At 44.8% G+C, this 21,814-nt stretch overlaps 2 protein-coding genes across 2 annotated transcripts in view; one reads left to right on the forward strand and one right to left on the reverse strand.

Moving 5' to 3' along the window:
- Positions 1 to 21,814, reverse strand: part of LOC139102996 (multiple coagulation factor deficiency protein 2 homolog) — a 43,876-nt gene that overhangs the window by 18,919 nt on the left and 3,143 nt on the right. The gene's annotated exons all lie outside the window — the stretch shown is intronic.
- On the forward strand, positions 2,940 to 20,464 carry LOC139102465 (homeobox protein unc-42). Its single transcript, XM_070656364.1, has 6 exons — positions 2,940 to 3,455; positions 8,596 to 8,723; positions 8,969 to 9,076; positions 17,253 to 17,435; positions 18,958 to 19,057; positions 20,189 to 20,464. Exons 1-6 carry the CDS (start codon positions 3,236 to 3,238, stop codon positions 20,293 to 20,295), a joined length of 846 nt encoding a protein of 281 aa, XP_070512465.1. The 5' UTR covers positions 2,940 to 3,235; the 3' UTR covers positions 20,296 to 20,464.

Raw genomic sequence — 21,814 nt, forward strand, 5'->3', positions numbered from 1 at the left:
TAATGTTGAACGTTGGATGATATTAAATTAAACTTCGTCGTTTGCGCGCGAGAGACGCGAGGATTGTCAATTTTAGGGAAAATACGAAACCGCCTATCGTCTAAAGTCTGACGTCCGGGAACACACAAAATAATTGAAACAATCGAGCTCCTTTCCAATAAATAAAAATTGGTTATCGATGGAATCCAGAAAGATTTTTTTTTAATGGGATTAGCGAGCCCGCGGGGGTTTGCCAAGCCAGAACTACCAAAACCACGGGCAGGCTTGGGCGATCTCGACAAAATCTCGAAAAAGGAAGGAAATCAAGAAACGCAATCTACCACGACTCGACGTAGAAAAAAAAAAAAGAAAAAAAAAGAAAAAAAAAGGGCGGAACGTGCAGCGGTGTGAAAGGGTTGGAAAACGGAAGATAGAGAGAGCGGAGCCCGAGTCTCCAAATTACAAATCCTTCGAAAAAGCCGGGGCGCGAGGTACACAAAGACATTTAGCGCCGAATGCATCTCACGGCGCAAACGATGCGCCAACAGCGCGCGCGGTGCGGCTATATACGTGCGGCACGCAGGTGGGTCACAGGCGGGTGGGTGTACATTACAATCAAATCCCCGAAAAAGGGGGAGGAAAAGAATTAAAAAAGCTATCTGCCGCGAGATAATAAAAACGAAGACGAGAGCAACGTGCACGCGGGCGGCCGCGAGCGCGCGCGCGGAGGCAGAGGGACACCGCGAAGAGAGGAGGACAAGGGAGAAAGGACGAGAACGCGGAGCAGCGCGCGATAGTGAGAGAGGAGAGAAAAGAGAAATAGAGACGGCGGCAAAGATGGTGATGGAGACGAGAGAGACAAACTAAAGTGCGAGGGTGGGAAGGACGACGATGACGAGGACAGGGGATGGCTCGCAGGATCTCCTACGCCATATCCCTTCTAGCGCGCGTATTGGTGACTGGGATGAAGCGTGTGCGTGGTCGGAAAAGCGCTACACGCTGGTAGCCCCGGAAAGAAAATCGCTCGCAGGCTATTTTCTGGAGGAATTTTTATTGGTACGCGCGCCATGTTGGCGGCGACGGTGGGGTTGCCGCGGGCATCCCGACAACCCCCGCGATTGGCCGTCGCCCGGGCGACGTACCCTTTGCCGGGCCAATCCAGCACGTCCGCCAAGCTCTTCGCACCCTCGCGTCGCCGGGGGTAGCGGCGGCGACGGCGGCGGCGCGCGGGGACAGAACGAGGGATGGAGGCGCGGGTGATAGCGACCGGTTACGAGCAACAAACCCCTACCACAAGCGACGACGACGGCTGAGAGGCAGGCAGGCAACCCCCTCGTACGCGTACTCTGCTCACTCACCCCCGCGCGGAGTCACCGGGATAACTGCATTTCGCGGACAGAATCCCACAAGAACTCACGGCGAGCAGTCGCCCCCTCTGACTCGCTCTCCGCTCTTGTCGTCTCCGGGTTTTCCCACCGCGTTGTCCTTCGCAAGAAGGAAGGAAGAAAAGAAGGAAGGAAGGAAGGAAGGAAGAAAGGACGGAAGGGTGCGTCGTACACGTCGTCTTCGTCGTCCTCGCCATTGGCGTTGGCGTCGTCATCGTCCTCGTCATCGTCCTCGTCGTCGTCGTTGTTGTTCCGCGGTGCGCGCCATTTCCTCGTACCGAGCCCTTTCTCGCCAATTACTTCGATATTTGAATTTTCAAGGCCAGCTGATCGCGCGTTTGACGCGAAACGAACCCTGCCCCCTCCCACGCGGGGGTCCGCGCACCCTTCTAATTGGATCGACGGGATAATCAGATTTGAATCGCGGCCGAATTCCAGATTCGCGTCGATCATCTGCCGCGACTCGTGTATTCCTCCCGTGTACTCGTCGGTTCAGCAACTGGTACCGTGTATCTGTTCCGATTACTCGTCGTGTCACGATCAAGAAACAAGATCGAAAAGACTTTGAAATAACGGACGATCGGCGAGAAAAAAAAAAAAATAATCGAAGGGAGAAGTGCATGTCTACGATTTTACACGTGTGTCTTCAAATTGGATTTCTTAACTGAAGAGTTCTTGAAGAGACCGACGTAACCATCTTCCAGAGGTACGAGAAGAAGAATTGTGTTCTCAAGTGAAGATACAAGAAACGCGTATCTGTTTTTATCGAGAGTGCGTCAGAACTGCTATTATTAAAAGAAAGAAGAAAAAAAAAAAAAAAAACATAGCTAAAATATATCATAATTAATTCTCTCTTATTACTAAATAATTTTTTAACGTCAATGCCCATTTTGTTGAATGCAAAATGGACCGCCAGTTGGACCTGGACTAAATTGTTACTAGCAAATAAAAATAACTGCTGTACGAATCTATTGTTGCCTGTAGATTTTTACGAAGATTGCCGAAGTTTCTTTAATATTCAATAAATCTTCGAAACATATCTTTGAAAATTAAAAAGCTCAGGAACTGAAGCTCGGACTAATTTAACGTTAAATCGACAAGCAATATTTTTCAGTATTAAAATCTAATTTATCATAACGAGTATCGCCAAAAATAAGAACTATCTGCGATAGTAGTGATACCAGAGGCGGTGCAGTTTCTCAAAAGTGTTTCGAGAAGAATGCTCAAGAAGAGAAACGTATCCACAGTCGTTCCACTGGACTACTTATAAAAGCGTAATCATCCAAACAAAATATAGCCGCCTCTCTAACGAGTCGTTCTAATTAATTAATACCAAGGGTGAGCTAATTGAGAAAACGCCAAGGGTGAACGACGAAAAAATCTTTCGCAGCTCGCGACCCAGCCCTTCGTTAAAATCACCGTCGACGCAGGGAATAACGAGTTTCCAGGATAACCGCCGAGGGTTTCTCGATATTTACTCGGCGCTCGGGGGAGAATAAGACGGTGCGTACCCGCAGGGCGGACGCGGCGCGCCCTCATCGCAGACTCGCGTCGGAAGATGTCTTCGTAGGTAGCCGAGTGCTCGCTCAGGTGCTTTCAGCTACGCGCTACCTCGACCAGGTCACCCCGGCTTCACCCTGGCTAACGATCTGTCCGGAGGTACCGGGGGTCCCGGTGCGGGCGGCGTCGGTTCCGTCGGTGGTACCTCCGTCGGCGGCGGCGGCGGCGGCGGCGGTGGCGGCGGCGGTTCGTCTCTGCCGACGACCGCTCTCAGCCTCGACCACCAACAGTTCAACATATTCCCGGCGATCTTCAGCCGTCAGCTCAACTTCTCCGCGGCGGCGGCTGCCAATTGCGGCCAGAACAAGCTGATGGACGAGCTCAGGCCGAACCTTGGTCTCCTCGGCGTCGGCCTGGTCGAGAACGACAGCTTCCACCTGAACCACAATCAGGAGAAGAGGAAGTGCAGTAGCGCCAGCTCGAATGAGCAGGACTTCGGCCTGTACGGGGTGCACCAGGGTCTCGAGGCGAGCCCGCCGACGCCCGCCGCGACGCCCGGTAGAAGCAGCGTCGGGGCTACCACCACCGTCGGTGAGTATCGCGCGTTATTTCGTCGAAAATTTCGCTAGTTTTGTCTCCTGCTTTGCTGACTTCGCGCACGGAAATAAATTGGCAAGCGATAAGTTTGTGATTGTTTAAACGTACTTAATTCGAAGCATAAATGTTAATTTTTAATCGCAATTCTTTTCATTGTCGACTTCAGAACTATACCGAACATTTTAATAATTTTCCAACATTTTATTATAAAAAGGAATAAATAATTTCGATAAACAAGTGGATAGTGTTTAATAAAAGAGAGCGATAAAATTAATCTCGAGTCACGTAATTCGATGCGCGTCTGTAATTTCGGAGGTGTCGCGTTTTTGCGCTATTAGGAAAGAAATGGACATCGTGTCATCTCGAGATAGACGTATTTTCCGCTTGTTGAGCCTCGAGCACGCGCTCGCGGTGCAACACGACCAGTCTGAAGTGTCGACAATGGATCGGGGTGGACCAGACATATGGTAGTACCTGTTCTATGGACTATTATTATGTGCTAGTGGGGCTTAAGGGAGCTTAGCACCAAGGGTGCCGCTAATGGGGTGGGCCCGAAACGTCGGACGTAAGCCTGAACGCGTGACGAGTCTCGCACTTGGTCTCGACGATTCGATAGACGTGGAATCGGGATCGAATGAAAAGGGGCTCGTCTCCAATTTCCTCTCACTTCTGCCGATAAACGAGTCGTGACATTCATATTTCATATAACGCGCCTCGCGATACAGTCCGAGCGTTGACGTTCACCGAGATAATCCTACCACTTGTTACGTGAAAAGCAGAATTACCGCGAAACACACGCCGCGCTCCTGTATCGCAATTACAAGTTACTTTCAATGTTAATTAAAATTGCCGTCATCCTCTTACAAATTTTTCAGTAAATAAATCCGAAGTAGGGTCATAAAACTTTGAACAAGAAGACTTAAGTGCTTTCCCATAAAACTGTTGTATCAATTATCTAAATTATTAATTAAATTATGTCGATTATAATTATTCTTAATTGAAGCACGTTTTCTTGTAACAAGTTTTTAAATGTGTACTTTTATTTTTCGCGCAAAAGACGTGGGCGTTCGATGAATATGGAGTTCAACAGGTCGGTCGCAACGGCGGTTATCAGGGTTTTTTTCAACCTCATTATATCCGAAAATGAATTTCGCGCGGCGGTATCCCGATCCGCAAACGGCGATATCCTACGCTTCGCCGCACCCTTCAAGGTCAGGGTTTCCGGAAACGAAATGAGACTACCGCGGGATTCTCATGCAAATGAAAATCCGACAGCCGCTTCGCGACGAGAGGAAAAAGAGGTAGCGGAATAAAACGAGAACGGGACGGCAGCGGAGGGAAAAATTAATGTCGTTAACCCCCTTGCGCGTTCTCCCGGGTATTAAAAGTACTCGAGCGGCGGTCTTCTGGCGCGCGTTTCCCGTGTCCTTCTTAAAACAGAGGCGTTCGCTTCCTGTCGAGTGACCCGTAACATCATTGGCCCGCAACTGCGACAGTAACTCGCAGAAAAATTAATTTGTTTTGCCCATTACATTTTTCACGTTGCTGATAACACGATTCATAATTTTTGACAGTCGCGAGAAAACAAATTAAATTTTTACCTTCTTCCTTTTTTTGTTTTAAACTAATAAAAATTCTTAGCGGAATGATCAGTGAAAGTTTACTATTTACATTAATTTTATTACTTTCAAAGTTTGATACGTCTTGATAACTAAATTTACAATTAAACTCTTTTTTAAGTACTCAAAATTAAATAGTTCCTTTATTTATCTGTCTTACTTCTCGAAGAGGAAGCTGGAAGAACTTTTCACGGAAAAAATTCTTGCTCCAACTAACGTTAAATAATTCGCTATAAATTTTCTTTTTTTTCTGCACGAATTAAGCCACGCGTTAATATTTTAAAATTCAATCATATATGTACGGTAGAATGCTCGTAATATCGCCGGTGAAAATCTTTACGAAGTTATTATTTAAATTAAAAAGGGACAGATTAACGCAATATATCTGCACGCACGGGTGCAACGTTACGATGAATAAAACTCGTGGTACGCGGTGTATATTGAATAAATTCGGGGAACGCGCCTATCACTTTTGCCCGATAATACGTCCTAATGTGACAGCAGATGCCGACGGACAGCAGCTGTAGGTCAGAGGCTACCGCGGCTCGCATTACCAGTAATCCTGTAAAACGTATCGTTCGTCGCGCGTGTCAGATCCCACCGCGTTAAAATCACCGCTAATTACCTCCAGCCCCTACGCCGTCTACGAATCCGCGCGGGCAGATGTTCATCGCGCTGTCTACAATGCACCCTCGCATTTTTCTTTCCCGACGTGCCTTTCTCGAGTGCCGCTCGTCGAGATTGGCGAACAGCTTGTAACTTCGCCCTTAACAAAGGGTTAACTCGGCTGTGAACGGCTGGCCGGCCACCGTGCCGTTTCGCTGATATTTTATTGTCTCTTTATTTTGCCCTCCCTCGATCCGTGAGCTTGTTACCGTCGCGAGTAACGAAGGTGCGTTATAGTTTTTAAATGCCCATCTTTAATTACTTGAAAATAGAACGGAATATATATTTTTGATAATTACAAAGATCGAAAGATTTTCTCCGGTTTATTGGGTTTCATAAAAACTCGAGTTTCTTTTCATCTCGATTCCAACAAAAGATAAATTAAAAATATTTTATATTTGTGACGTTTATAGAAAATCGATTTATATCATGTTTCTAATTGTTTTCTTTAATATTCATGTAATAACGTTTGAATATAATTATTAAGGTTATAATTTTCTTTTTTTTTTTTTTTTACAGCAATCTTGCGATCGTTATAATATCTATTGTTCTTTTAATAGCATCTTATTTTTATTCTATTTTCATAGCGTACTCGTTTTAACAGATGTAGTTTGCAAGAATAAAATTTTTGACCAGATTTTATGTCAAAGATGTAAAACTGACGACCGTAAATTGGTTATTTTCTGCAATCGCGAAAACTCCGTAATTGCATAAAAGCGGATTCACATCCCGGATATATGGAAACGGCAATGCGCAAATATATTTCGCAAATTTAGATTTACGGTCCAATAATAAACTATTCGATTTTTTTTTTTTTTTTTAACTAAATATACAAAATCAATATATTCTATAAGACCGGGTCAATATTAATTAAAGAATTTTGATAACGCGAGACTTAATACTTTTTTTTTTTTTTAATATGTTGCACATTATAATATTACATTTTGTGAAATGTGTGAAAGAATAAAAAGAGAGAAATACACGGTGCCTTAATAATGGACACCTCATTATCACATATGAATTAATGAGAAAAATTAATTTCGACATCATAAAGATCGCGAAAAACACTTTTTTGCCAATACCTTTTATGAGACATTAATTTTATTTCGTATCATTTATGAAAATCACGTTTCAGTCTGTACCCGCGCGAAAAAATTAGGATGAGCTTTTAATTGCGTTATAACGGGATATAATTTTAATGGAACAAAGTAATTCCAATTCCCGTTATCACAACTTTCAGAATTTAATTACGTGTTATGTATCATCGAATACTCCGCGGAGTACTTCTCGGACTGTTACTTTTTCAATTCCTACTCTTCTCCACGTTCGTACATATTCGTATCGAATAAATCCGAAAAAGACCGTCTTAAATAACTATCTCATTATCTTTTTGTCGGTGTACCTTTACATTTTTATTATACTTCAAGCTCTCGATAGTTAAACGTTTAGGGGAATCTCAAGAAGAAAAACTCAACAAAAGAAAAGAAGTGAAAGAATATAAATTAAAAAAAAAAAAAAAAAAAACTACGTACGCACATGTAATAAACGCGGGGGAAAGGGGTAATCGAAGAAGCGGGTCGCACGGGGCCCTTCGCCTTCTTCGCTGAACTTGACCGAGTTTCCTCGTTCATCGGGTAACCGGGCAAGGTATGTAAAGTGGACAGCATTCATCCTTGAACATTGAATCAGCATGTAACATGATTAGGTCATTAACGCCCTAACCAAGTTAGCATAGTGCGAGGGACTTCGCTCGCCACGCTTACCCCGGGTCGGTGCGACCTGGTAGGTATCTACGTTCGTTCATAAAGCCGGCGTCGCGACGCCGTGCCGTGCCGCGCGGGCGAAGACGACGACGACGACGGCGGCGGCGGCGGCCACGGAGTTCTCGTGTCGGAGGTCGAAAGTTCGGCGGATCGCGCCTTCCGTCGAATATCGAATTTTGCTGGCAATGAAAGGCGATACGGGAAATCGAGTTTCGGCCGTTTCGACGCCGTTCTTGGCTCCTTCGTCGCCTTTATCGGCGGACAATACGCACGAGAGATCCGCGACGAGAGGATCCGCAGCCTCCTTTTCCACGCGTGAAAAGCGTTTACGCGCGGACGTCGTTAACGGAGTTTGTTTATTACGTTGAGGCCTGGGAAAATGTCAGGTAACTTTGTTTCACCCGGGGGGGAAGGGAGAGGAGGGGGAGCAAAAAAAAAAGTTCTCTCTCTTTCGTTCTGGTACCACTGCGCTTACCGCATTTTCCGTCTCTCGTGGACGCGAACCGACGATCGTGAAGTTACGTCGCGATTTGTTTACGAATTCGCGGATCTACGAAAGTTCTTATTTTTATAAGGACACAAATCGCGGCTGCTTTAAAGAAGAAGACAGCAGACTGTGAAGCTACGCAAGGTGAATTATCGGGACGATTATTTTTGCAAGCCAAACGAAATTACTTGCAACTTAACGCGCCGTTATTGCGGTATCTAATCGACGTGCAATTTTGCAACTCAATATATTATTTGACTCGCCACTAATACGCCATCAAAATAATTTCAAGCGCAATCGACGGATAATCTAATTTGTGAAATGCGCAAAATAATTATACACTCGAAATGTAATTGTGCAATTCAGTGTTAATGAAGTTGAAATTTATCTGACGTCATTGACATAGACATTATCGCAGTTTAACGTAAAGTAATGGCTGATGCAATTTTTTAATTTAATTTAATTTTTCTATTTCTTTTTTTTTTTTTTTTTTTTTTTTTTAAGGAAATAATTATAACCCAACGAACGACATGCGGATGGTCTCAACTTATTCGTCAATTTCGTGAAAAATTTTAAAAGTCGCTTTTCTACTTTCGCAGGAGCCGAAGGCGCTTTCAAGAAGTTGAAGCCCGATCCCTGCGCCTCCAGTCCTCACATTGGCCACACACCTACCACAGCTAGTTGTCCAACACCCGCCCGACGGCGGCACAGGACCACCTTCACTCAGGTTGGTAAAAAAATTTGCAAAAGTTCTCTTACTATTCTTACGACGCATCGACTTCGCCTACATCTTTCGCCCTAACGGTACGCGTTTCGGAAACATTTTAGAAACGCCGTGCGTCTCTTTAGTAAACGCCGGGCTCTTTGGTCGATAACGGCGTTTTGATTACCTCCAATCTTTCGTACCGCGTACAAATTTCCTGTCGGATAGCTCAAATCGGCCTTTACCACGGTTTTCCAATTGTTTCGCAGGAGCAGCTGGCAGAATTGGAATCGGCGTTTGCAAAATCCCATTACCCGGACATATACTGCAGGGAGGAATTGGCGAGGACTACCAAATTGAACGAGGCCAGAATTCAGGTGAGTGCGTCGCTTCTCGCCGCCGTGAGAAAAAAAAAAAAAAAAACAAACCGTTTTCTCTTTCGTTCGTAGTTTCCGAAAAATCATTTTTATGCCGTTCAACTCGATGAACGATACCGCTCTCGTATTTTTCGAAAAGGGGGAGGGAAGGAAGAATCTAAATATCGTTGGTTTTCGATACTCAAAATAGATTAAATTAATAAGCGAACCACGGTAGATTTTGATACATTACGATTAAAATATTAAATAATTGAATGTCACAGTTATCATGTAACATTCGTGTCGAAGGTGGATTTTTAAACTTCGCTGCGACACACTCGCCAAAGTTTTGTCGCGGACAAAAAAAAAATTTAGACACACTACTTATCTCCCGCCTATCTTTTTGACTGTGACTCACTGCGTAATTGAATCAAAGACGCATGTGGGGCGACGAAATAAAATTACGAGCGCAAATGTCGGTCCAAGACACCCTATATTCTTTGAGGGTCGCGGAATCGATCAGAAGGGACGGTGAGGTTTTTCAACACACTCCCCCGACGTACGCCGAAGAATCTAAACTGAGTGAATATAATTTGGGCAGCGTTCCCGATTTCGATCGAAGCGGGAGATACATTATTAATACGGTATATACATTTTTACACGAAGAGAAAATCGTCGCGCATTACGAGGAATTATGCCGTTCAAATTTTTAATTTCTTCGACATGGAAAACGCGAATGCTACGACAGTAGTGCGGTTTGTGATGACATTAAGGGTGGAGGATTTGGTAATGAGGTAGAAAGGGGTCGTCGGGAAGGTGGTGGAATGGACAGGATGTGGAGTGAAGAGGCGAAAGGGCGAAAGAGAAAGATAGGGAGAGAGATAGAGAGAGCGGAACGATGCCGGGGACCAGTTTCGCGTACACGCCGGGGCCCCGAATTCCGAGTGGTACATATTAAAACAGTCGCCGGTGCGTTGCGCTCTTTTGATATATAATGCAGCGGGGTGTTGTTTGAGTTAAAAGCCCGGGAACCGCCGCGACTTAACCCTGTTAAACTGCGATGCCAAGTAAAACGCGGTTTGCGCTCGTCGCTCGCTGGTTATAACCGATGCACAAAGTGTCCGCCGCCGAGGGCCGTGCAGCCCGCGAGGAGCCGCGTCGGCTGGTCCTGTGCTCGTTTCGACCTCAAACGCGAGAAAGAGAACGAGAGCGAGGGAGAGAAGGGGAGGGTGGATTTCGCAGTTTTAAATGTCATTTCCAGTAGCTGGTTTTCCGGCGCGCGGCTGCCCTAGAATCGGCCAATTATCTGTAACCTGCAAAGCGCGCGCCGTAATTAACGCTCGCGTCATCGCGGATTTGCGCGCGTTTCGACTACTTTCGACCAGCGACAGTTTTACCTCAAGCGGTGAATTCTCTTTCTCTCTCTCTATCTGTTTCCTCTCCCTCGATTCTGCTAGTTTCTTACTCCTCGATAAATTAACGATCGTTCGTTTTTAAAACGCCCATCTATTCCGCGGGCTATAAATATCTAATATAAATTTTTGTTTAATTGCATAAGGAATAACTGCGTTTTGTTAATGATTACGTCGATAAATGTCGGCGCATTAAATATCGAAAAAGGTACTTAAAATGGATTGCGAACCGGTTGATTACTCTGGGTATAACGCTAGAGCAAAATTAGTTCCTCGGTCTTAATTAGCCCTGCGCGACCGCGGGGTTAAAAATCTCCCAAAATAGCGATCGGTTATTGCAAAATGGCGTTCGATTGTAATCCAATTCGGACACATCAATTTCGATACGAGGTAATATCGATGAACCGCAATACACAGTACCTGATACTGTATCCGCGCAAAATTCGGAGAGGCCGCGTCCCTTCTATATACCATTTCGTACTCGGACGCGAAGGGCGAATGAAAATTTCGCCGTCCCCTGGAGGAATCGAAGGGCCGGTTTAGGGTTTAGGAAGGTATCTATCGCACGGCAGGGGTTCTCAACGAGGGAAAAAGACCGGACGCCCGTGGAAGAAAAGGGGGGCCCTTGTCTCCCTCGCTCTTTCCGGGTGTGTTCTTTCCAGAATCATCCTTCCTCCCCCCCGCGTCCCGCCCACCTACCCTCCCACCTACCCTCCCACCCACTCCCCCCGCCCTCCTACTCCCCGCGTCCCGGCGCCATTTCGCCCTCGTCGTCGCTCTCGTCTCGTAGTGGAAGGAATAGCAAGCCCGGCAAGCCTGAGACGTTTCAGATCTATCTAGGGTGGAGAAAATTCAATTTAAAATGGCGGCTCAGATATAATGGCAGCCTCCGGTACAGCGTCACCCAACCCCCTGCGCGCCCAACTCATCTCAACTTTGCCACCCTCGTTCGCCGTCTATTTCTCTCTCGTCCTCGCCTCCACGGCCCGTGTCGCTATCTTTGAGGAAACAGAATGCCGTGACTAGCGCGGTAGCTTTTAAAGGGACGACTCTCTCTCCTACATCCAGCGATGTCGCTCGATTGGCGGTGTTCGCGAAAAAAAAAAAAAAAGAAAGAAAAAAATACATTGATCCCGCACCCCAGACACGCGTAACTTTCTTCCGCGAGATCCGTGCAACGTAAATCATGCGCTAAACGTGAACGGGATGAAGATATAAAAATTGTGAACAGTTCTTTTCGAGTTACTAATTAATTGCAGTGTTATTTAAATTATTTCTGAAATTGTGACATGCGCCTTTAAACGGTCGCGCCATTCCGAGCAATTATTTTTAGACAAGAATAAATATTCCTTTCGAGAACTCGCGTTTAAGTTTCTATGCAGATCGGTCCCTAACGGTAACACAAATTCGCCTCGCGATTTGCAATTTCTCTAAACGCGCAAATACGTATTAGTGCGCGTTGAATGAGCGTTTTCCAGGCGAAACATGGTACACCTTGCGCGGGATCGTTTCCGTCCATTTATGTCATTTCGAGTGAGGTTTGCAGGAAACTTGGTAGGAAGATGTAATGTGCTGCTTCGTATACACAGGCATGCAAATAAATTTAATGGGAGGGTAAAGCAAAACTCGGTCGGAACGAATGTTTTCCACGATTGCTTAACAACTACAAATGAAAATGAAATAATTATAACTCCATTTAATTATTTGGAATTAAAAAAAAAAAATTTTCCTAAGCAGATAGAACCTCACTCTTCCGGTTTCCTTTTTTTTCTCTCTCTCTCTCTCTCTCTCTCTCTCTCTTTCTCTCTCTCTCTTCTCTTTAGCGGATTTATTTTAATAAATTTTTTAATTAAAGTGCTTAACGGGAGAATAGGAAAATTATTAACTGTCACGATGTGTTCCATTGTGAGGGACGTCGTTTGTAATTCACGCGAAGGGATCGCGCAAAGTATTTGTGACGGTAACGATAATAATAGTAAAAAATCGGGTAACACCCAATGGTAAGAGAATAATTCTCGAATCACCGCACAAGAAATCCCATTACGCCGAGGAAAAAGAAAGGAGAGGCTCCGAGCTCCGCGATATTGAGTTAGCCGAGTTTTCATTCGACCTTTTTACTTCGATTCGACTTCCGATCGAAGCCTACCTGCCGGTCGTTTTACAAGAAATCGGCTTCCTATTCGACAGGAAACAAGGAATTTTCTGGGAGTAGTAAAAATAGCCTACGAGTACACCGTACTCTTCAATTTTACTTACGACGCAGCTCCATGATTCAATACGAATTATTAAATACTTTGAGGTATCACGCTTTTAACTCTTTTTTTTAATTAATTAAAACTTTCAAGACTTGCATCTTAATTTCACAAGAAAAAAAAGAAAGAAAGAAAAGGAAAAAAATGCGGTCTAAATTAATCCCTTTGTCAATTTCGAATTGCGCAACCACAAACGTTGTCGTGCGTGGTAACTGGCTCATAGTTTTCGAAGTAAATGCGCAAGTAGTATAACCTTATATTACACAAACATTACCCTCCTCTCATCTTTTTCAACGAAAAAGCCATTACTGGGAATGTATCCATTTTCCTGGGTTTAGTATGTGGGTTAGCTATCAGAGTGCAGTATTCTCTCAGGCATACGGGAGGATAGTTTTCTCGGTCGCGGTCCTCAAAGTAGCAGACATTTTGAGCCGCGCATCCCCGTGGGACAGCCGTCTCGCTCCTCCTCGCCCTCTTTCACCCTATCCGGTCTATCTTTCTCTATGAGCGAACACGGCGGGAGGAGAAGAGAGCGCGGTTATTGAATTACGAACTCTTAGCTTTCCAGTTCTTGCAGAGTGCGCGCCTTAAGGGACGCGGGCGCGCTCGCTCGCTCGCTCGCGCGCGCAAGTATGTTCGCGAAAAGCTCTTCTAGGGAAGAAGCAAATAAAAGGAATCGCCCTTTTACCGGATCTCTTCGTGCAACCTGTTCTACCCGGCCCGTAAATGCGTAAGGTACGAACGGGGCGCGCCGTTTGGGAAAGTGAACGGCATCGTTGAAACTTTCGAAAGAGAGAGCACGTATCGAGTCGAAAAATTCTGATATTAATTTAACCAGCGTAAAAAAAAAAAAAGAAAAAAAAAATACCAAATATATAAGTTAAAAAGGCTGAAATAAATAAGAATAGGTCCATTTCGAGAACAATTATCCGCGACACACACGCGTGATACATATAATAATTGAAAATTCCAGGCTCTCTATTAGTTTCTGTCAATTCTCAAGCGCTACGCGCGTATATACATATTTATATGACTATTCGCAACGATATTTTCGATAGCGAAGATTCGCTTCGCTTTAGATTTTAGGGGAACGCGCGGTATCGGGCCAAACGAAGTGTAGACAATGTCGTTTGCATATGCATAGCAAAAATGCAAGCACGTATACGAAAAAAAACTTCCTGGAGAGAATTTACGTACGGGAATAAATACAGTTCTTGGCCGCGAATTTTCAGAAAAGCTGCGAAAATATTAATAATCTATCAAATCGAACTGTTCGCGTGTACCCAATGGGCACGAAAATTAGATACTTCGTTAGTTTAGCAAGAATTAATATTTAAAAAAAAAAAAAAAAGAAATTGCACGATTCACAAGTTTACGAGAAATATATTTATTCAACGATCTTTCATAAATACCTGGTAAAATTATGCCGTGCTGTATTTACGTAATTTTTTTTTTATCTTTTTATCTCGTGTGGAACATTATAGGTACTCGGGGCTCTTAAAAATCCATCACATATGTTATTCGGTATCGATACTATATTTTCTATGCGCATGCATATTTAGAGCCGGCAGCCTCGGCTGATACACGCCGGACGCGGGTAATGCCAGATTTATTCGAAAGCCGAGCGTGTTTTATGCAATTGCAAATCGTCCCGCGGCGTGAATTCCAATGCGGATTGAGATTGATTATGTGACTTCCCTGCACGTACCGCCATTTCCATACATGTGAGTTAGAACGATGCACGCTCGTCATGCGAAAATGTTAATCAAGCCCTTTGTTAAGAGCCTTCAAACGTTCCCGGCCACCTTCGAAACCCGCACGTTTTCGTCCCACCCCTTCGCGTTTCGCTCCGCCGCGGACCGACGCGAATATTTCTTTCGCTTTACTTGCAAATTTATGTAACGCCGTTAAAAAGAAGTATCAAACTCGGTAATGCCTATAATTCCGCTGTAATCCACAGCCACCGAGCTCCCAGCGATCCCTCTTCGGCGTGGATCTTGAATTCAACTTCAGAATTAATATTCCGATTATCATTCGCGTTTCGATAATCGTCCCGATTCTCTATAATATTTCATATCCGAATTGGGTTCTCTCTGTCTCTCTCGGCTAAGTAATTCCGGATTCCAGCCAATTTCGCGGCAAGAACTTAATCTAAATAAGACTCCATTTACCCCGGCGCGGCGCGAGTGTAGGCATTTCCACTGTAAAACTTTTACGCGTCGCAATCTTCTAAGATTATCGCGCGAAAATGTATTTGTTTATTGCATCGTGCTTCTATGCTACATCTGACCGGTAATATTAACGCGGTATAAAATCGTCTCGTTAAAAAAAAAATTTCTTATATTAAAAAAAAAAAAAAAAAGAAGCAACTGAAAACTTGTAGATTTATCCTCGATTTAAATAACCAGGTTGTGAATCGCGTATATTTCTCGAGATAACAATTTAATATCGAAACCAATCCGCTGATCCCGCGACTTACGACTGCACTCGGCTCGGTAGCGACAAGACAATCTAAATAAAATTCAATTGTACCTGCGTGAAATTGCTTGCTTAATTTGTTCGGCTCTCAATATCATACTTGTACACATTTATTCGTCTAGATAAATTTAATAGAATAATTAGTTTTCTTTTTCTTTCCTATTTTTTTTTGTTTCACAGCGGTGCGTCGTGTTAAAATATAAATCGCGTAAAGTACTTTGCTAGCATATTAGATGTGTTATTATTTTTTGTGTGTTGAAACTTGCAGATTAACGTGCGTGTAAAGATTGATCGTGACGTCAAGAGATATGGTAACGCTTTGTAATATATGCGATCATTAACGGAAATAATCCCATCGTTGATGGACCATTAATTTCTAGTGTAGGCGTCGATCTCTTCGGCGTGGGTGACGCGAAATAGATCTTGACGTAGGTGACGACCTTTATCTTGCGCCGTCTGACGTTGCGCTAATTAATAAATTAGCATAAAGATTACTCTATAATTAACTGAGATAAGTAACTAAAATGATTATAAAATCTCTTTTTACGTTAGGCGTTAAAATAAAGATCTCACCAATTAATGCACAACCTTCTTGAAACAATCAAAAGTATTGTTTCTTTTTTTTTTGCGACGTCCGTTCTCAACGATTAAAAATATTCAACGAAATAAGAAGCGCGATGTTGAGCTATTCCAGACGAAGTTAATAATTAAGTAATAAAAAATTAGTTTTAAAATATATAAAAAAATAAGCGAAGCTGTTAAATTCGAGGAATAATGAACGAAAGATGCGCTTGTATGCGTTCTCATAATAAAAATTCCTTTTTTTTTTTTTTCTTATAGATACGCGGGATATTTTTTTCTTCTCGTACCCGGTTTTTGATATGAGAATATCGTTGCGGATATTTCACGAGGTACTCTTCGGAAGCGCCATGCTTCCACACAAAGAGTGATAGAGCCGAGAAGAGGGTGAAAGATTCAGAGAGAGAAAGAGACGGAAAGAGCACGTGTATGAGAGAAAGAGACAGAAACAGAGAGAGTTTGAGAGAGAACGGACTCGTTCGAGCCACCCTGGTTCGTGTCACCCACTTCTGCGATGAGAGAGGGTGTACAGTAGAAATGTCGATAAAACGTGTCGGCCAATGAGCGAGCCCGATGTGACGTCACCGCGGCGGCATCGGCCAATCGGGTGGCGCCGGTGACGTCACCGGTGAGGGTGGAAACAACCCAACCCCGATCCGGGACGAGAAGCCGCAGGCTTTTCTCTTTCTGGCGGGGGTGCGCTGGAAAGAGGGGTCGGTCGGCAGGGCGGGGCGCGAGAGTGGAGTGGAGATTGTCGAGGGTTACAGAAGAGACGGGTGGAGGGAATGAGAGAGAGGAGAACAGATAAGGGGAGTGAGGGTACGGAAACGCGCGCCGGTGTGGATGCCGGGGTGAGTCGCCGGTGGCGGCTCAGGCAAGCCCCAATATGGGTTTACTAATCCCGCGAAACAATGGAAATTGCCCGATGCAAAATGGCGATAGGTAAACCGCCCTGGGTTGCCGGATGAAACCGTCGAGCCCGAGAAGAGAGGGTAAACTTAGGATCCCGTTTGAGTAAAGAATTAAAAAAAAAAAAAAAAAAGAGGGTATTTTTCGCCCAAGAGGGCCGTGTCCCTTCTTTCATCGACGAGAACCATTAACTCGATGCTCCCGAGTACCTCACGCGTCTATACTGTACGCTATTTTATTAAATTTTTAGTCGCCATTTTGCTTCAAATTTAAAACAATTGCTCCTACAAACATCTCCCTGTGTACAAAAAATTTTTTGACGCGCGCTTCGCGCGCGAGCGTACGGTGAAATCCTATTTCTCCAGATAACTAATATACTTAATTAATTAAAATAGTGATTAACCTATCTAAAGTCTCGTCCAGAAATTGAAGCAAAGCTGACGCGAACTTCGCCCGCGATATTAAACGCGCAAACAACATTGCGCATCACGCAGTGATCGGAATAATTATATACTAATTAAATTGCATCGCGATCGTTTGTTTACGTCATTTCGTCTCTCTCCGTAGGTTTGGTTCCAAAATAGAAGAGCGAAATACCGGAAGCAGGAGAAGCAGCTGCAGAAAGCTCTGACACCAATTCCCGCCTGCCAAGGTGCCATGATGAGGAATATCTATCCTGGTGCTAGCAGAGGTTATCAACCCTACCCCCATCCTCACAACAGCATAAATGGCATAAATCGTTATCCCCAGGTGAGGCTCCCTTACGACGCGCAGGACGCTTCCGAAATTTCATTATTATCGATACCCACCGCTTTGCACGCTCACTAATATACTCAGCGCGAAGACGCGTATCTTCGATAATGGCAAATAAATAAGATAAACAATTATAATTGCCGCTCTAAAGATGTGAATATTATTTCCTCGCGCTCCGCTTTCGCGCTAACGCGTGATTATAATTATTACTATTATTATTTCGCGCCGTTACGTGTCGTTATTACTTTCTCGAGTACGCGCGATAGCCGCGATAAGCCGACGGTGGTCCTCGTGAATAGCGATCGCGCCAAAGCGGCGCAGACACGGAGCCCGGAAATTAAAAGATTTCGGCGCAATCGTAGATTCGGTTGTCGTTTCGAAGGTCCCGCGTATCGGGAATGAATTCGATGCGTTTCTCGTTAATGATTTTAACCGAGGTATTAAATTGGAGTGCACCTGAGCGTACGTCCGGCGCATCGCTATCGGTCGATATAGCTAAATTGCATTTCGGCTGATTAGTTGGGTCGGCCGGATTACCGAATGCCTACCGCTTTAATTGAGCCGATAATTCGCAAGCGTATTTCGGTTTCCCCCCTTTGAAAAAAAAAAAAAAAAAAAAATTAAAGAAGAGATTTATATCCGTCATTTTTTAGGTTCAAGTCTTGACCCATAAACATCTGAGACAGTAATCTAAAAATTTTTCCGTTTTCCTAACGGCGGGTCCGAATATTTGATAATGCATTAGCGGCGTTAAATATATTTGAAATAAGGAAAACCAACGTTTAATGATTATTTCATAATTGATAACTCTATAATAATTAATAATAATAATTGTGAAATGGATGTTTAAAAGCGCAGTAACAATAAAATTATATCACCCCGTCGCGCTTTTTTTACGATTTAGAGATTTCTTTCATTCGTACCTTCGCCGGGAATTGTACTTAATAATCGTGATATCATCGTAGAATCACGTAACACGTTGGAAAATTGATTACAGTCGGGAAATAGATACCGCGGCGCATTATTAATTTCCATCAGTTCCGAACGTATTACACGGTTAATTTTTATAATGAAACCACCCGTCGCATTCGATTTCGCGTTCGCCGCCGCCGACGAGTCGGGGATACGTAAGAGTGGTTTCTCGCCGATAATTATGTTTCACACACGTTAATTACCGCATTACTTTCCTCTCGTTGTTCCAGCTCGGCCGCTCAAACCGCGCAGGTAACTCCGTAATCTCATTGATATATCACGCGCGGAATCCATTTTCGCTCGTTCGCTCATTTTACGCTCGCGGAAATTAATTACACGTGACATTAACACCGCGTGGCCGCCCCTTTATTTATTAATTTTTTTTTCCTTAAGCGCGTCAGACTTTATACAGTTTGCAATTAATATCGCCGTACGATGAAATTGCGGAACGACGCAATGAATCGCGGCGAACCACGTGCGAGAGTCGCGAAATCGGAGGTTCGCCACTCTCGCCAACGTTGTTAATTGTAACGAACGTATGTTTCAGATGGGCACGACGTCTTACCCGAGCATGACCCAACCGTTCTCCATGTCGCATTCAGCGTCGAATATGTCGGCTGTCACCGGCATGCGACAAGATGCAATGGGTGAGTCATAAATAATGCAACGCCAGGCGTTCACGGTGTGCGTGAAATAAGTACGACGGTGAATGGCTCGTAAGCGAGGCTGCGCTCATTTGGGTCAAGGGTTATGCAAATCCCGTTAATCCCGCAAATATCCTTGATGCCCTCGCGTTCGGACAATTTCACTTTTTCGCGACGGACGAAACTGCGGCCACGCGTTGCATTTCATAATCGTTCTACTAATCTCGTGGCTACTTGGAATCTTTTTTTTTTTTCTTTTTTTTGTTATATCAAACGCGCTGTGCCGTCGAAACTCTTTTAATTAATCGTCTTTCAATTCGTATCTGATATTTTCTAAATTCCTATCCTTTCGCGAGATCACGCGGAACGGACGTAAACTAATTTCTTTCGGCCTCGTTTTCTTGTCCAGCGGCGACTTTTCGAGCCGTCCTCGGGCGCTGACCCGACGTTATCGAATGACTCCGCAAAAATCCGGAGCGGAAATGGCGCGAATCCGACGCCCGTGCGGGAGAGCAAGAGAGCACCGCGCGCGCTCTCTGGTCCCCGCCAGCCTCCAAGACGTTTCTCTCCATTTCCGCCCCAGCGCCGTCTTACACCATTTCCGGCGCGAGATGGAATATCGCTTTTAAATCGAATCAAGACTATTCGCGAATTGCCTCACCTCGCCGGGGGTCGCACGAGGCGCGAGCGAGCGAGCGATTGCTGTACGAACTCTCCGCGCTTGCAATCTCGCCGACTCTCCTTAACGACTTAAAGTCCTCTCTCTTTAACGTCTTAATGCGATAGCAAATCGACCGATTAGCGGAGACTCGATAAAGCACCGCGGAAAGTCGGTTAAATCGAATCACTCCGGGATTCTTTCGCGATAGAAAAGAAATTCTCGAATCGCCGCGTCCGCGTGACGTCCGGCTTTAACTTATCGAGGGAAAAGGGAATCACGATAAACGTCGCGGGTCCGTCCTGCGCTAATTAAAGCTGGCATTATCGGACGCCTGGCTGTTTAACCGGACGCGTGTCTCGAGGATGGACGGAAGTTAAACCGCGAACGACCCCGGTTTCGTTCAAAGCTAACGCGATCCGGGTCCGAAGTTCTGGGCCCTCGCTTGAACATACCCGTTCTCTTTTACGTTTCAGGAATGTCCGCGGAGGACGAGTGGTACAACAAGAGCATTTCGGCTCTGAGAATGAACACAGCCCACCACCCGAATCTGGCCGCGCCGATGCTGCAGTATCAAACATAATTGTAAACGGAGGCGAGAGGGCGACTCGAGGATCTCGTCAGGAATCCGATGGCGTACCTATGATCGAGCCGATCCCCGGTGCTTATCGGCGAAGGAGAGATAAAGAAGGGAAGTTATATGACGAGCTCGACGAGACCCGATCGACGTTTTGCCGTTTCGCGAAAGGACGAGGATGAGAGAAAAGAAACGAGAGGGTTTAGGGACGGGGGAGGGGAAGAGGGGGATGGGGGGCGGAATCGATTTGCGTTAACGCCTAATCGGCTTGCGCGCAGACATCCCGATTTCGCGATGCGTCCACGCATCTCGCTTGCACCGGGCAAGCTCGACTCGCGCAACGGCGAACGTATGTCGCGAAGTAAAAAGCTCTCGCTTTGATGACGCCCTCGCGTTTCGTCACCGTTTGAGCGCACCGAACGCTAGATCGTTCGCGGCGCTAAAGATTGTAATAAGCGCGATGATAAATCGGCGTGGCTGTGTTTATCTCGAGCGTTTATTCGACGGTTCAACGCGCACGTGCGTTCCAGAATATCAATTAATCCACTTAGATTCTCGCGTAATTGCCGCGGCTTAGGATTATAATCGATTTAAGATTGCCCTTGGTATCGCACTGTTTTTTCTTTTATTTTTTTTTCCCCTCTCAATTAGCGTTAACAATAACTTTAGCTTTTTTTTTTGTCGAATTTATTAATTTTAATGGCATTAAAATTTTAATCGCATTTAATTTGATTTCTTATTGCGCGAACGGAAACGTGTTAAACGACGCGAAAGAGAAGTGATTTGAATTTTATTATTATTAATTAGATGGTTCGTTCGAGACTCGCGGTACAAACTAAACCTATCTTCCTTTTTGTTACGCGCGAGGGGCAAAAAGCGCGTTTCTTTTCCAGAACGCGGCCGGTACTTTTCGTTCGTGAGGCGCGTCGCACTAGCACGTAACGCATCCGCGCGCGGCATTTCGTTAATCTCCTAACAACGATACGTGCCACACCTTCGTTAATTGAAAGGCGAGAGAAAAGGGGGGGGGCGAACAGAGGGGACGGTACTGTACATAAGCGGATGAAAGGGAAGAGATAGATACATAGAGATTGCGTAATCGGCAGATACTCTAGCATATGCGATTTTTCAATGTCCTTTTAAAAGTGTAAGCATACCCTTAGTGAATGATATTAGGCATTGATTTGTGTGCTTATGTTGACCACGATAATCAAAGAAGAAGAAAGCGGAAGAGGGGGAGTGTTGGAAGGAGACGGAGTGAGGATCCGACAATGTTTTTGCGTTCGAAATTTGAGGGGCGCCAGGGTTTCCCCGTCGCGACGAACGGACTGCCGAAACTCACCCCTTCGCGCGGATCAGACGTCGCGCGCAAATCGACACGAAGATCACACGCCGTGTCGACTTAAGGGAAAAAGGAAAAAGAAAAGGAAAAAAAAAAAGATAATTATAATAATAAAAATAAAAATAAATAAATAAAATTAACGAGTGACGATCCTGCGTTTCATGTAAAATGCCTACACTGTAA

This window comes from Cardiocondyla obscurior, linkage group LG05 (genome assembly GCF_019399895.1).
Source record: "Cardiocondyla obscurior isolate alpha-2009 linkage group LG05, Cobs3.1, whole genome shotgun sequence".
Classification (NCBI taxonomy): Eukaryota; Metazoa; Arthropoda; class Insecta; order Hymenoptera; family Formicidae; genus Cardiocondyla; species Cardiocondyla obscurior.